The sequence below is a fragment of the Colletes gigas genome, unplaced genomic scaffold (assembly GCF_013123115.1).
Source record: "Colletes gigas isolate AHSC1104 unplaced genomic scaffold, ASM1312311v1 Colletes_gigas_Sc00004, whole genome shotgun sequence".
Taxonomy (NCBI): Eukaryota; Metazoa; Arthropoda; class Insecta; order Hymenoptera; family Colletidae; genus Colletes; species Colletes gigas.
In genome coordinates this window covers 516,602-533,787 of record NW_025106633.1, presented here as the reverse complement: position 1 = coordinate 533,787, position 17,186 = coordinate 516,602, and the positions used below count along the sequence as shown (strand labels likewise).

Genomic DNA, 17,186 nt, shown 5'->3' with positions numbered 1-17,186 from the left:
TCGAACGAATGCGTCGCGATATATATTTTTTTTTTTTTTTCCTTTTTTCTTTCTTTTTTCGTGAGATGTATCGTAATTAGTCGCGTTCCGATAGCGGACCATCGTTATTCTTCCGCAACGATAACCGATTATCGGAACTCTGCTCGATCGTAACTTGCTTACGTGTCGATGCGTGTCCCCGCGTCGGCGACGGAGGCGGGCAAAATTTCGCCACGATTCTGTTCGGATCGGCTGATTTTTCGGGGGGGGGCCCGGTAGGTTCTCAAAACTTTTGAAATTTAAAAGTAAACAAAAAAAGAAAGAAAGAAACGTTTAAGTCGTTAGAAATTTTTCGCGTCCCCGTCCATTTTGGAGAACACTGTTTCGGTCGGTAAAAGCGATTCCATTTTTTCTATCGGGACAAGAAATTTTTGCCCATCTCTGGCTGGCGATACGTTTCGTCGGCAGTCTTGTCTACGCTATGGTACGATCTTACGCGATTCTTTTATTTATTTTTTTTTTCCCTTTTTTGTTTCGTTCGCGTTCGATTCGGCATTTTCTATGTTGCTCTCGAATGAATTTCACGTGATTGACCGGTCCCTCTTTTTATACAAGCGCATCTTGACCGTCGAAATGCGTACGCGCGCGCGCGCGGGTAAAAATGGCGGCGAGTTCTTGCGAAGTTCTGTCTCTACTTATTACTACCAGAGGATGTAATCACCGCGTTTGCGGTATTTTTATTATTCAATGTTTCACGGATCCTTAGAGATTATTCGCTGTTCACGGTAAGAGCAATAGCGAGACGATAAGGCGAAAGAAAAGTATTCAAAAGGGGAAAATGTTACGAACGGGAGGAGCGGGGCGGGGGAGTTAGCGGTTCGATCGCGATCAAGGAAGAATGGAGGTAGAGAGAGAAAGAAGTACAGAGAGAAACAGTCGTGTATAGGAAGAATGAAAAAGAATAGGGGACAAAGCTGTTGTTGAGACGGATAAAAGATATTTTATCGACCGTACACGGCCCGGTTTTGCGAAGTAAAAGATGGCATGACATAATGGGAGCCTCGGGGTTGGATAGTGTCTCGCAGAGGCGAGACGGAAGAAAGAAGAAGTAGTTTTCGCGTAATATAAAACAGTATTCTTCGGTCCACGGTGTTGCTCGCAAGTTCTACGGAACGTACGACGATCAACTAAAACCGTATCGAATATCGTTAAGCGTTTCTACTTTCGATCCCGTATCACTTGACCGTCCTCTGGCACGTGGGCAAATTCACCCTGAAGAATACATTGAGCTCTATCAACGAGGCTAATATAAGGAACACGGCATACATACATAAACAGGCACGGCCTACTTTTCTATCGAGCTGAAACTTATTCGAGGCAAAAGCAATATAAAGTAGCATCAACGTGGACAACAACGATATGGCGCTGTACTCGAGACCGCCGGAGTTTATACTGATGTAATGCTTTCCAGGTTGCGTGGGCGAGAACGACGATTTGATCAGCCAAGGCAGACCCAGGCACAACAATATGTCGAAGGTGTTCGATCCTATCGAATTGCTGATCCCCATCGAGCCGTGTCCTGGATATGAAACAGACCGATCGAAAGTTTTTAGCGTGGCTCTTGTCACGGACATTGTCGCGCCATCGCGATTAACGCGTTCACTGCCACGACTGCTTTCCGTCTACTCGATTGTATGTTCAGATTCTAGTTTGAAAAACAAATGCACAGAGTTTCTCGTACAGGGTTTTGCATTCCTAATTATTTTTTTCAAATCAAACCAAGTTTTAAAGAGAACCAATGTAGATTTTATTCGCACCTAGCATCGATACCTACACTGTTATTTTTTGTTTATCATCACACAGATGCAATACAATTTTTATTTAAAAACAATAACTTGCAATGACTTGTAAAAAGAAATTTCTAGAAAATCTTTAAGTGCAAAACCTGTATTGCTGGAATTATTTAAAAGGAAAGTTTATGCGACTATCGTGACAGTGAACGTGTTAAGGGAACCGCAATGTTATTTTAAATGTTAAAAAAGAACAGAAATGGCTTCCGAATAGATGAGAAATGGCCGCAGCCAGACAGCCAATCTATCGAGAAAGCAAAAAGGTATCAGCGATTGCCAATGCAGATAAATCATTGGCAGTAGAAACGCCGAGAAAAGTTGGAATGCGCTTTTATTGGCCCCAAACGCATTCGTCTTTGTCACAGAGGAGCACCAAAGCTAGCATAAGCTAACAAAGGACCATCTTGAGAGAAAGTGTTTTCCAGCCAAAATTCTCGGAAAGAAATATTATCTCAACTATATGCGCATAGATCGTCAGCTTGAGAAATATCCTTGCGATTTGTGGAAACATTTTTCAGCGTATACGAGTCCAACTCTATAACACGTTGGGTGCCATGGTGGTCACTGGTGACCGGCACTTTAAGGGAGGAAATCACTGTGACGAATTGAAAATTTTTAATGTTTGAGGGGTTGAGAACAACCCTCTAAAATAGTTTTTGAGATCTTTTCTTCAAAGTTTCAAAATTTCATAATAAATTACTAGTTCTATAAATCCCTAAGCTCAATTGAAGCTACTGTCTTATACTTTAAGAAAATTGCATGATTTCTTGTTTTAGAATTTGCAGTGAAAAATTACACGACCCAACAAATTTTTGGAATCTTCTCACTCTGGTTTCTATTATGTCTATAATAGTTAATATTTTTGTACGAAATTTTTACAAGCAGTAGTTCGAGAAATGTACTTTCGAAAAGATTAAATATTTCTTAGAAAAAGTTTTAAAGTTGCCCCCAAAAAATTCTTAAAAATTGCACAGTGGTTTTCACCCTTAAGGCTCCAAGGCTCTTTTCTAGATTGTCGAGCTATACACGTGTTGTTTTACCTTGCTTCGCCACAATAACGCTCGACACGGCTTCCGGAACGCTGGTACCGGCTGCAAGGAAAGTGATACCCATCACGGAGTCCGGTATCTTCAAAGTATCCCCTGTAAAAGAGAAAACAGTCGTTGATTTTCCACGCGAAACAGAATTTACCACTTTCGCAAGCTGGTCCATCCGTTACCGATTATAGTGATCATCCACGCGACGACGTAGCTCAACGATCCGATCCAGATGATGCACATGAGGAACGTAACTGGGAACCAATTCTTGAATCGTGGCTTCTCGCAGTCGGGTATCGTGCACATGAATATGAGGTGAATCGGCCATGTCATGATCCAGGCCGTTTTTCTTATCCATCCGGCCCGCGATGGCCACACCAACAACTCGTACTCGTAATCTGTGGAAATCAAAAACGCTTAACTTTCACCGTCATCTCCATTTTGTCTTTAACGCGATGCCAACCGATTTGGGAGATCACTACCTTGCACTGGGCATTCGTCTTTATCAAATATTCTTTAAAAAAAATAATTTTCTGCAATTTAAACACATCTTACATCCCCATGGGAAGTTAAATCCAAATTAATAATAATTTAAAAAAGAAATTCATACAAAATTTTACTCTTAACCTTCTTTTAAATTAGAGCATTTTTCAAATATTTTCTTAAGGTTTCACAGTATAGAGAATACGTATCGATGAAGTTTTAAATTATTGTTCCAAATTAATAATACTTTAAAAAAGAAATTCATACAAAATTTTACTCTTAACCTTCTTTTAAATTAGAGCATTTTTCAAATATTTTCTTAAGGTTTCACAGTGTAGAGAATACGTATCGATGAAGTTTTAAATTATTGTTCCAAATTAATAATACTTTAAAAAAGAAATTCATATAAAATTTTACTCTTAACCTTCCTTTAAATTGGAACATTTTTCAAATATTTTCTTAAGGTTTCACAGTATAGAGAATATGTATCGACGAAGTTTTATTATTAAATCGAAATTAATAACAATTTAAAAAAGAAATCCATACAAATTTTATTTCTAATCTTCTTTTAAATTGGAACATTTTTCAAATATTTTCTTAAGGTTTCACAGTGTAGAGAATACGTATCGACGAAGCTTGACGATTGTTGGTTTGAAAAATTAAATAGCCAAGTATACAACGTGGATTAGAGGGGCCGGAGGAAACGTTCTATCGCGATTCGCGACAAGCATCGAGTCGGAAAAAGGAATCGATTCAATCGTCGGTTGCTTTGTTCGCGTGAAAGTTTGTCACGAAACCTAAGAACGGGTAATTCCGTGAAAGCCAATAAAATATGCAAAGCTCCGAAACGAGCACACGGCGGTCTTAACGGGCGAACTTCTTGACTTACTGGGATCGGGATTCTCTTCTTGAGTCTTCGTTCCGCCATTTTGCAACGGTACGTCCGTGTGCTCGGCCTGATCAGCGGCAGGTTGCACTTTGTCGGACCTCGCCAGCCGAATTTCCGTACTTCCCTCTGTAACGAAGATCAGTAATTTAATTATTCAATTGTTTATAAACGCGAAGAACGAAAAATTTTCCCTTCAGTTTCCCAACAAGACGTTATAGTCAAATGTCGCGAGTCAAGATCGCTCGACGCCCATGTTGTACTTATTGCCACCGCCACGCATTACCCATTGGCTCGCTTTTTATACAGCAGACACTTACCATATACTAATTGTAATTCAATTAAGTCAACGAGTTATTAATTAAATAATGAGGCTGGAGTCCCTGGCGGACCCGTGGTCGTCTAAGAGTTAAGAACATAATGACTGTGCAGTACGTTTCTCATGCGGCTGAATGCAGCGCGCCGTTTGGTAATGTTAAACTGTAAACGGTATTTCACTTTGTGTCTGAAACAAATTATACGATACGACCATTGACAAACACTGATAATGAGATATAAATTGAAAGGTAAATTTGAAGACACATTTTCCAGTGTGCTCTGCCGCGAGACGTTGTAAAATAATTGTGCACGGATTGTTTGCAAGCCATACTATCGCTTTAACAAAACAATTCTGTATGTATTGAGAATAGGATTAAATCAGACTCGAATAAGATGTAACTTCAGAACTGGGTTATAAAGAGTTCACTTATCTTGCGTTACGATTTCATAATATTCTAATTGCAAGAAATATGTTTGAGGTCGTGCATTTAGAATGTACGGTGAAAAGAAAGTTTCACAAATTGATGGAAATATTGAACAGAAAGGGAGAGCTTTAAGATGAAACATCGATAACCATAGTGAAAGAGTTCTGTAGCTTAACTAATTGTCCTATTTATAACGGAACTAGAAGCCCATGACAGTAAGTTACCTTCAATTTCTATGGCCTTCAACTTTTGTATTAGGATGAAGTAGCCTGTAGAGTCAAAGGCTTTCCGCTTTGTCGAGCGTGTTAGGTACATAATAGTGAAATAATAACAGGTTACTCGTAGCTAATCGCCCCGATAAAAAGCCGGTGTTGTTCATCGAGAATAGAATTGTTGCACGTCGAAGGAATTTGTTGAACCGTCATGTTGCTGAAAACCCTTTGGCACGTGTTCTACCTACGCCTGACCCTCCTTTTATGCTACTTTAAAGTCACGTCATGTCGCTAATTTTTATCAATTTACGGGATATTCTCGTCAATCTTTTTTATAGAAGTATTAAAAATAAGGTTAATACCAATTTGTTACATTGATTAAAAATGCATTCTTATAGTAAAATAACCCTTTTTTCACATTCTTTCCCGCCACATTGTTCGGTATAAAAATCATAAAGATTTTAATTTAACTTTTTCGTTATTTCTTTAACGCTAAAGCTAAAAGATATTAAAACGATAGATACTTGAAGAAACATATAATGCAATGGAAACAAATCCATTATGGAATTTAATTCATTCTCTTATAGAAAATTATTACAAATCATGAATAGATCGTTTTGACCGGTTCGATAGTTCTAGTTTTCGCCATCAAAATCGTTTTATCGTCAGGAAAAAAATCGTTTCGCTAATATATGATCACGTAAACTACATTTTTGCATAATTTCAAATTTTGTTGAATTTTCTGAGTCCCTTATTGGACAACCTAAAATAAAATATGTGTTTTTTCTTTTCGAAACTGAATTAAGTGGACAGGTAAAGGAAATAAGTATAAATTAAATTTAATCAAAGTAGTATAACTATTATGCACTTAAGTTTTGTGTATTATATATCTGTATGGTACATAGATTATTTAACATATAATTGAAATCAATATTTACATTTGTGTTAAAATGAGGTATGTTTAACGAAAATGTTGGTTAATTGCCGAGGAACAAAAATAAGTGGACAGGTAATAAAATCAATCATTTTGCTGCAATAATTGCTTTTAGACATCGTGCAATTTTATCAGATTTTAAATTAGATTCAAATCCAGACTTTGTGTCCGCCATTCTAATAATTTAATATTGGAATACTCCAAAATTTGTTTGTTTTTCTTTTAGCAGTGTGTCTCGTTGTTCTATTGCAAAATAAATTCTTCTTCGAGTCCCATTTTCGCTACTGCATCTTCTAAATTTTCGTTTATTATTTCAATACACTTGTTTGCATTCATTATTCCGTCAATCTGTACCAAATTGCCAACTCCATTCCACGAAAAACACCCCCACAAAATTAATGACCCTTCGCTAAATTTAACAGTCGACGTAACAATACAAAACAGCTATTTTTCTCCATACACGGTGCTTCTTTTTTAATTGCTACAGTTTAAATTACGAATTTGATTTGAAAATTTTCTTCTTACCGACATTCTGCTGTTTCCTTACAAGTGATCTGTTTAATGCAAAGCTTGCACATCGACTATTTGGTTAAATAGTTAATTGGAGACCACTGTATAAGAGTGGAAAGGATATTTCAACGATCGAATGTCCACTTATTTTTGTTCCTCGACAATCAATCAACGTTTTCGTTAAAACAAATGTAAACATTAATTTCAATTATACATTGAACAATCTACGTATCATAAAGTTATGTAATGTATAAAACTTAAGTGCATAATAATTATAGTGCTTTGATTAAATGTGATTCATACCTATTTTCCCCGCCTGTCCACTTAATTTTGCAAATGGAGGCGAGCCAGGAGCGTCCATAATGCTCACCTGCAGCGAGTCGATGGTCGTCGGGCGAGGACGGTTGGTCGACGTTGTGGGTACGGAAACGCGTGCATCGTTGAAACGACTTGTCCCAGTACATGACGGCGATGTAGACAATGTAGAGTAAGACCAGGGCCAACGCCTCGTACCATTCTACTCGCTCGTCGTGTATGATGCATATCAGAATGGCGACCGTGACGCCGTAGGCGAGACAGTCTCTGCTGACCGGCCACCAGTCCAGAGGAACTACCTGTGCACACCGATCGACGTACGTACGTTGCTCGTGAATTGATAACTCGGGGAGGCGATAAGCGGGCCGCGGGTTATCGATATCGTCGATGTATCGACGCGCGTTTTCGAGTCGGAAAACTTACCATTCCGGCGCCGATGCCGCAACAAGCCGGCACAGCGAGGATATTGAATACAGCCGAGCCTACTATTGTCCCGACGCCGATGTCACCTTCGGTGATGAACGTGCCGATCGCGTTCACGAACAGTTCCGGTGCGGACGTTGCCGCAGCCATGAATGTAGCGCCCGCCACGTCCTTGGACATCGAGAGCGCTGAAATTGAAAGAATTCAACGGGCGATTATTGGCAGCCGTTACCACGATACGGACGATCGTTTCTTTTCCCTATTCTCCCCGTAGAGGAGAAGCTGGTCCGTGAGGATGGTCCCGTGTGGACGGGAAACCCCCGGACGCCAGAGGGCTATCGAGCGCGTCGTTGGCCGCCTCGTGACAAAAACGTAGTAGAGAACAGATGCATGGAGTTTTCCTTACCGTGACAAATTTTTTCCACCGCGGGTACAAAGAACTTGTCGCATACTACTGCTAACGCGATAAATAGATAAAGCGAAACGATCACGTGTACAACGACAGCCCCGCCTTGCCTTTGCTTCTCGTCGAAAAGATCGTGTGGGAAATCTTCTATCGCCGGGGGTGTACAATTTATACCTGGAACGTGAACCAGTTTTAACAAACGTTGCGCCCGCCTTGCCGAGCAGACCGACCTCGAAGGCGGGATAATTGAGCAGGGAGAAACAAAGATGGCGGTCGGTGGCGGTGCTGGACCGACACAGGAAGAAGGCAACCAGGGGCGGATCTAACGCGGTGCTCCTCGAGAACTACATAAATGCACTGTTTTTTCTTTCTTATTTCCCCGTTGATCGTGCACGTAACCTCCTATTTCTCTCCATATTTTATTTGGAAAACAATAAATTGATAAATTCTGATTTTTACTGCACGTAGTTTAGCATAATACAAATAAAAACTTGTCGATTTGATAACTTTTGCAAATAGTTTTCTCTAGTTTACTTGAAATTGGTAAACATGGAGTTTCGTCCCTCTTGCTGCAAGTTCTTCAATTGCCAATAATTTGAGAACAAACTTAGCGTCTTAGTAAAATGGTCATTAGTGGCTAATCACACGTTGGCATTTCCTTTTTGTTGTTAATTTCTCTAAACGACAAAATTTATTAAAAAATATGTACGTCTTCGTCTGAGGGATAGTCAGTGCTAATAGGAGAATAATAGGAGGTATGAATAAATATTTCAGAAAAGGAAGATTTCATTCGTGGCTAACGAAAAATTTTATCGTCGTTCGCGAATAAAATTGACTGTAGCTCAAAGTACTGATAAGTCTAGATCCACCACTGCGTTTACCCCTTTCGAACGAACATTCCGAAATTGTCTCGATATTCGTGGGCGTATCGAACGAGGAAATGGCGGCAGAAGGGAGAATCCACTGTTTGGTTTCGGTTTCCGTTCCACCCTCGTGATCGTCGATGATTCGAATTCGTTGTCGGAGGGCTCGCGAACGATTCCGGCCGATCTATCGATCGCGTTCTCCGGTTTGCGTCGTATCGTTGCACGATTTTGGACAAATCCGTTACGTAAGTTTCGACGACCTTGCGTAGCTGGTACAGCGCACTTGAACACAAATGTCGGACACACACTTCACTCGGTGATTACGAATCATGATAGTTGGTCGCATTCGCTCGGGTAGCCAACGGTGAGTACAAACATAATCAGTTCACTGACCTTCGCCGTTCATCCAGCGGATACGTTTCTCCGTAAAGTTTCTCGTTCGTAGAGCCGATAGTAACGTTGTTATAATCGCAACGGTGATGACTATGATGATTATCGTGAACTGCAATCGTCAACAATTACATCGAAAGATAAACGATCGCCATGATCGTCAACATTGTTCTCTGCGTGGCTCGTTGATAGTCGGTCTCTTTAAAATGTACGACAGAGACGGGCGACGTTTTGCTCGAATAATAGATAAAACCAGTCGTTGAAACAATTGGTAAACTTTTTTGAGAGAATATAAACGTATCTTTTAGAAGACACTCCCCCCAATTCTAATTTCAATCAACGAGTGGCGAAACAAAAGTCGGTTCCTTCATTAGGTATCGATAACTGCATTTTGACCGCGTCTCTTGTAACATAATTTCGGTGTAATTTATACAGATTTGTTCGTGTAGTTTTAGATATGCGTAATAGAGGCTATTTTTGCCTATATTTAATTTTATTCGAAGAATAGATGACGAATAAAATTGATCCACAGCGATTTATTTGCACCGTTTATTCAGTACTCTTCGAACTCTTTGGTATTCGTAAACTATATCGTCGTATTTTAAATACCAATTTTTATTAAATGACCAAGAAATATATTGTTTATCTTTTCCTCATTGTACGGGATTTTTATCTAGATTAGAATTTTGCCTAACTCTGATATATGAGCTTAAAAGATCGCAATCGATACTATTACAAACCAATTTTTATTTTTTTAATCGTCGTTGGACGAAATATAAATTTCTTTGACAGATTCATATACGTCAGAGGTGCCATTATTTCAAAAACAAATATATGTATATTTTCGTAGATATGAAACGAAACACTAAGATAAAAGTAGTAGAGCTCCAAAACAATTGTCTCGATAATAATTAATTATCGTTCAATCTCTGATTGCAGGGGAAAAAAGTATATTTAATGTAAAAGTTGCTTTCCATTTTCTATAATTGAACTACCGTTACTAAAAAATGAAAAATGCCACCTTTGCTGTATGGTTAATTTCCATTCGCGACCCGTCGTTGATGTTCACGAGGAAAAACGCGGTTTCGGTTAACGAACGTAGCCCAAGTCGCGGTGATAAATAGCCAAGCGGATAAAAAGCTTCGAGGGACGGGAAAAATTAACGACGGGCTCGAAATCCACGAGCTTGTTTCTCATTTCTACGAAGCTGTTCAGTGGAAATCATTCCCACGCGTACTCAAAGACAAATCGCTCTCGAGAGCGGTCGTTGCGATCGTTCTTCCGCGACGATCTACTTTCGACATCGAATTGCATTTTAAACAAACGATACAAACAAGCATAGCACGATAAAACATAGTTTACTATACGCTCGAATAATTTATTTTTTATATAATCGAATGGTTTCCAATCTTTTCGATAAAAAAGAAAATTTCGGAGCAAATAGGTTTCAAACGTTAAGACGTTGGTAATTTTGTAAAATGTTATAAAATGCTAATATTATTAAATCGATACTATTGGATTCTTGGATCTTAAAATTTTACGTATCGTTTCAAAAGAAATATGTTTAACAACTTTGCCATTTTTCTGAAATAAATTGACCTTTAGTAGTTTTCGTGGGGAAGATTGTTCGAAAACTACTGCAAAAGAATCGATAATTAACGTTGCGTTTTCGCGTGTCTTTCGACCGTCAGTGAAAAGCAGCGCCCAAACTGCGTTGCGTAGTGGTAACGATGAAATATTATACATAAGGCTAAGTAGGAAACGCCTCGTTAAGGTAGCCCATTACATCAACTTTAAGGAACTTGTTACGATACACCGAGCTTTCATCGAATTTCTTCGCGAAGTATTACCGTCGTCGATCATTGCTCATTAGCGTTAGGTCCGCGTTACGTGAGCGAGAAAAGATCTCGTCTCGAATGATACCAGTTTTCGCACGAACCTTCTTCACGACGTTATCAATGCTTCCATTATAGTGCAAAACGCGCAACGTTTTCATAATGCAACAGCATACACTATGGACAAACATAGTTCGTTTAACGCAAACTCTACGAGCCGCCATTTTGGTCTACTTCGACGTACAAGAAAAATTATTTCGAATTTAGTAAAGAAATTATAATTAATTCAGTAAACTTTACTAGCCGCCATTTTGGTCCACTTCGATATTCAAGAAGAATTATTTCTTTAGTAAGTAAATTATACGATCAGAATTTATTTGGAAAAAATAAATTCAGTAAACTTTACTAGCCGCCATTTTGGTCCACTTTGATATTCAAGAGGAATTATTTCGAATTTAGTAAATAAATTATACGATCAGAATGTATTTGGAGAAAATAAATTCAGTAAACTTTACTAGCCGCCATTTTGGTTCACTTCGATATTCAAGAAGAATTATTTCAAATTTAGTAAGTAAATTATACGATCAGAATGTATTTGGAGAAAATAAATTCAGAAAATAGAAGGGACGATTAATTCGTGTCACCGATAAAGAAAAGAAAGAAAAATTACAAAAATGGATCCTTCTCGAGTCTGAAGATGGCGTCGAACGGAAACTCGAGATAAAATCTAAAAATGATAAAACCCCCAAAAGTAAAAATAAATTAAGACAATTCGATCGAACTACGATAATAAAATGAGATTGTTCCATAAGTTCTCTATAGTCCGCGAATCTAAAATTTGGGATCACAATGGCGGATGAGCCGAAAGCAGCAATTCGAAAACAAACGAATAGTGATCCTTGCATAAGAATTTTTACTCGCGAACCTGTACGCGTGTCCCGGCGACAATGATCGAAAATCCAGATCCGTTTCGACTATGATCTATCGTCGCTCGTCTGGGAAAGTAATTCACTGGTTCCTAGGGTCTCTGGTTGGTTCTGTGCATTGTTTTCGTTCGTTGTTCTCGGTGATTTTTCTCCTATGATTCCTCACTGGCGACGTAACGAAGCAAACGATGCACGTATTGGTGTCTTGTACAGGTTATACAGCTGTATAGCTGATGTGACTTCCTACCGATTAAGCAACCTAAAGAAGTTAAATTGCTCTCATTCAAGTTGGCAGAGGAGATGCCATTCATGTCTAATGTACGTCGTATAAACTAGATGTAACGTGGCTTGGCCACTCGGTGTCGAACGGTTTCGTCTCGTTGGAAACAAACGACAGTCATCGGCTCGGTTGTCGATCATTAAACGTCGGTAGCCAATTAGCAATCTATCGAACCGCCCACGCGCAGCGACGTACCAACGGCCTCGATCATCTGTTTGGTCGGTCGGCTTGAATTTTCGTCGTCGATAAATATCTGCTGCACGCAGGAAACTGACCTTACAATTTCTTTCCGTTTCGCGACAATTAACGATCACGTCGGTTATTAAGCCTCGAGTCATGCACTCGACCGACTATTACGTATCATTGACATCCCGTCGTTTTTCCGCTAATGACGCTCTATGGTTCACGATTCGCGCGGTTATTGGAGCAAGGGTCGTCTTATTCAATTTCTACGATACGAATCCATTCCACGTACATTTTTCTCCCTTTTCTCTATTTTTAGTTTTATAATTCGACGACCAACCGACTTGCGGAACTTCGTTCCTCTTAATTCTCTCTCTGCAAGAATCTCGAATAGAAACTGGTTTTTTTTAGACATCCTTCTATCTTTATTTATCAGCAATTGCAATATTAAAAAACAGTCCCACGAATCGCGATCCCCGCGAATACGTTGTGTACTCACCGACTCGATGCTCCGCGTAGCCGGAACGATCGTCGCCAATAAAATCGATTTTCTGATCGATCGAGAATTTGCCACACGTGCGGACGACGCGGAAAGAAACATATCGAAACGAAATGGGGCCATAGAGTCGAAACGAGTACGATTCGCCGAAGGTTCGAGCTACTCGGACCTACGAAACTACCTTCGATTCGTAAGGGGGATCCTTCCATCGTCGACCACGGAGATCGGTAAGCGGGGTCTGCGTGCATCGGGGACAAAAATTTATTTCTCGTTCGGCGGTTCACGTTCCCGAGTGTTTTCGATCGTCGGCTACCGAATCACAAGTATTGTTACGCGATAGGCAACGCCGCACGACACACCTGTTTGCTTGATCCTCCAACCATTCGGGACGCACCATTTTCTTTATATTCTTTCTTTCGCTCTTTTTTTAATTTTAATTCTGTTTTTTCTCTTTTTCAATTTCTATCTAGACCTCATACGATCTTTGGCATCTTCTCCCTCTCTCCTCATCCACCTCCTCCGCCTGCACCTCCTCCTCCTCCACGTTTGTCCCCAGGTTCTATCTTCTTCTACTCTTTCCTCTGTTGTTGTTGCTGCTGATGCTAGTGCTGGCCATCCTGCACGTTCTTCCATCTCCTCCACCTCCTCCTTCTCCTCCTCCACTGCCCCCTCCTCGTCCTACGGCCACCTTCTCCTTCTCCTCCTCCACCTCCTCGTTGTTCGATACTTTAATTCCCACTTTTTTAATATTATCCCGTTCTACCTGTCACGATTCATCGAAACACACCCCTCACCGATCGTCACGATCGAACAAAACTGATCACGGTTAGCGACGCGTAGCTCATTGGTTTCCGATAATATCGGAAAATATATTCAAACGAACCTCCTCCTAAGTCAGACGTATCCATGTTGTCAATCCCGTTGTCACACATATACTACATTAACAACTACTCCGAAGTCCGGCAGCGTTTGTTGGAATCGCCCCTCCCTCTGACTCTTCTCGTCTCATCTCTCGCGCATCGCGCCTGCTGAATCGTGCCGCGGTCAAAATGCGAAATCGTCATTGCACTAATCGTCGTTATGGCTTCCTCGAAAATTGAACGTCGCGGGCGGCGTGTGTGCATTTCGTTCCGACCGTTCCTCGAGCCGGAGGCGTCGAATTTTTTTTCGCTATTTATTTCTGCATTTCGGTGCATCCGACGTCGAACGAACCGGCCGCCGAAGAGAATCGACAGAGTTTATTGACTTTGGAAGATCACGAAAATGAATTTTTATTCCATTACATTATTCTAGAGCATTCGGGTTTCGAAAATTCCGGAAGTTACGATGAAAATTAATTTGAAATAGTCTATTGGCTCTGAAGGATGACGAAAATTAATTTTCATGCGTTTGGATTATTTTAGAGCTTTGGGACTCTTAAATATATTTTAGCTGAAAAGATTGTAATTGATTTAACATATCTGTTAGAATTCAGACTCTATTGACTCTGATAAATGACAAAAATTAATTTTTATGCTTTTTAAAGTATTAGTTTTGAAAATAGCATATTAAAATATAAATTAACGCGAATCAACCTACGATGAAAATTAATTAGGAAATGTTTATTAACGCTAAAAAATGACAAAAATTAATATTGATTCTTTTAGATGGTTTTAGAGCGTTAAGTTTTTTAAATAAAAAAAGATTGCAATTGATTTGACAATTTTGCGAGAATTCACCCTCCACGTTTTATGATGAAAATCAAATTTGGCAGTCTATTTGCTCCAAAAGATGAGGAAAATTAATTTTTATGCCTTTAGATTATTCTAGAGCATTGGGGTTTTGAAAATTGCAGGATTGGAACGATTTCGGAAGTTAACGCGAATGATAAAAGTTATGATTACGATGAAAATTATTTTGAAAGAGTCTATTAGCTCTGAAAGTTAACGAAAATTAATTTTCATGCGTTTAGATTATTTTAGAGCTTTGGGTTTCTTAAATATATTTTAGCTGAAAATTCACCCTCCAGATTTTGTGATAAAAATCAAATTTGGCAGTCTATTTACTCCAAAAGATGACGAAAATTAATTTTTATGCTTTCAGATTGTTTTAGAGCCTCAAGTTTTTAGAATATATTATGGTTGGATAGATTGTAAATGATTTAATAATTTTGCGAGAATCCAACATCCACGTTTTGTGATGAAAATCAAATTTGAAGAGATTATCGACTCTAGAAGATAATTGAAGTTCATTTTTATGCTTTTTAGAATATTGTAGTGCTTTGGATTTTGGAAATTGTAAAACTCGAACTACGAGCTACGATGAAAATTAATTTGAAAGAGTCTATTGGCTCTGAAGGATGACCAAAATTAATTTTTATGCTTTTAGATTATTTTAGAGCCTTGGCTTCCTAAATATATATTATGCTTGGGAAGATTGTAATTGATTTAACATTTCTGTGAGAATTCAGACTCTATTGACTCTGATAAATGAAAAAAATTAATTTTTATGCTTTTTTAAAGTATTAGTTTTGAACGTGAATCAAGCTACGATGAAAATTAATTAGAAAATGTTTATTAACGCTAAAAAATGACAAAAATCAATATTGATTCTTTTAGATGATTTTAGAGCTTTTGAATTTTTTAAATAAAGAAAGATTGTAATTGATTTGACAATTTAACGAGAATCTGAGGTGTTTATTGACTTTGAGCAGGTAACTAAAGTTCATTTTTTTGCTTTTAGATTGTTTCAAAACTTCCAAGCTCGAAAATATTATGGCTGAAAGAGTTGTGATTAAATTTGAGTAGGTCAGATCAGAGAATGAAAAGAAAATCAGTTCTGAGGAGTTTATCAACTTTGGGAGGTAGTCAAAATTCCTTTCTACGCTTTGAAATTATTTTAAAGCCTCGAGGCTCGAGAATTATGACCGAGATTATGATTGAGTGGATTGTGATTGAATTTGGGGAATTAACGAGAATCCAATCACGAGAAAAATCAATTTTGAAGAGTCTATTGACTTTGAGAGATAACAAAAGTTCATATTCATGCTTTCAGATTAGTTTGCAGCTTCGAATTTTGACAATTCTACGGCTGAAAAGATTGTAATTGTGATTAACATTTAAAGTTTCGTAAATAAAAATAAAATCATCTTTGACAATATTTCCTAATATTCACGTTTTATTTATGTTATTTTCAAGTCGAGGTTAATATTCGTGAAGCAAAGCAGTGTAAATTTTCACCATGTACAATGCGTTCTGTATCGTGTTTCAGACTCGATTAGCTTTAATAATGGGCATCGTCTTACGGCTAAACAAATTACGAAAATGTTAATGCGTTGACACTTGATAACCTCAGCATAACGAGAAACAAGCATTGGACTTAAAGTCCTGCGATTCGAGAAAAAGAACAGAAATTTCTAAAAGCCAGACCATCAAAAGTTTGAAAATCTAATATTTAAAATTGTTTTATCCAAGGTAGAATGTCATGCAGAATTTAGCCTTCTAGTACGTTTTATTTATAACAAAAAAACTGACAATTTTCAAATTTTCTTATTCTTCAAGGTATATGTTATATTATGCAAAAAGTCTGAACATGCAAAGACTTTATTTTAAAGGAATTCGATCGCCTAGTCCTCTCCCGGGCGCCATTTTTCAGGTTTTAATGATCGAATTTCCTTTTATTCTACGGTTTCTATGCATCCAATGTCTCAGAATCGCATTCTGAAATTTTGCAGCTGGAATTCGGGGAATGAACGCAGTTACGAGACTTTAACGTACGCGTATCGTAGATGCTAGTTGAGGACGCGTGGGTTTTTTATTTGATTTGAGGCTATTATCTGTCATTACAACTATTTGTCTCATTATTGTAATTATTCTACTCCGAGGCAGCAAAGGGGCCAACTTCGCTGACCTGAAACGACTTGAATAATTGTTACTATCTAAAATTGAGTTTAAACGATTAATGTTTTGAAATGAGAATTCATACTTTTTAACAATGAAATTCTTTTCTTATCCATTCAGTTAAATTAAATTAAATGAAATTCATTGCGTCTTAGAATACTTGAAGTTCTTTGAAATTCATACTTTTTAACAATGAAATTCTTTTCTTATCCATTCAGTTAAATTAAATTAAATGAAATTCATTGCGTCTTAGAATACTTGAAGTTTTTTTTTAGCGTGATATGTTGATCTTGGGGGCCAAGCAACTGTTTTGCCTCGATCGATCCAACGGTTGGTGTACCTTGTCACTGCGACAATTTCAGAAACACTGATAATTCCAATGGATAGACAGTTCTAAGCAAAAGTGACAGCAGACAAGCTATCACGGTACCAATGGTCTTGACATTGTTCTTAAACACAAACCGAAACAGCGATGGTCAGCTAGATTCTGTGAACCAAACATACTATGGCTAGTTAAGTACATGTGCACTTGGCGAATAGTCTAACTCAAT

General features: G+C 38.4%; 1 protein-coding gene across 2 annotated transcripts; it reads right to left on the bottom strand.

Moving 5' to 3' along the window:
* LOC122405065 (sodium/potassium/calcium exchanger 4) lies at positions 1-13,774 on the bottom strand. 2 transcript variants are annotated; one of them, XM_043409552.1, is made up of 8 exons: positions 13,641-13,774; positions 7,779-7,952; positions 7,373-7,560; positions 7,005-7,248; positions 4,239-4,364; positions 3,049-3,264; positions 2,870-2,971; positions 1-1,558 (listed from the first exon to the last, which is right to left on the bottom strand). In XM_043409552.1, exons 1-8 carry the CDS (start codon positions 13,687-13,689, stop codon positions 1,215-1,217), a joined length of 1,443 nt encoding a protein of 480 aa, XP_043265487.1. In that variant the 5' UTR covers positions 13,690-13,774; the 3' UTR covers positions 1-1,214. The 2 variants fall into 2 exon arrangements, with proteins under 2 accessions (XP_043265487.1, XP_043265486.1); XM_043409551.1 differs by lacking the exon at positions 13,641-13,774 and adding an exon at positions 12,939-13,164.
* Between the last annotated feature and the right edge of the window lie 3,412 nt (positions 13,775-17,186).

Bases quoted from the DNA above. Each gene is read 5' to 3' on its own strand.
- LOC122405065 (XM_043409551.1), bottom strand. From the start codon at position 13,005: ATGCACGCAGACCCCGCTTACCGATCTCCGTGGTCGACGATGGAAGGA. The intron at 7,249-7,372 runs GTAAGTTTTCCG...CGGTGTGCACAG, and splicing joins GCGGCATCGGCGCCGGAATG to GTAGTTCCTCTGGACTGGTG. The intron at 3,265-4,238 runs GTAAGTCAAGAA...TGATTTCCACAG, and splicing joins AGAAGAGAATCCCGATCCCA to ATTACGAGTACGAGTTGTTG.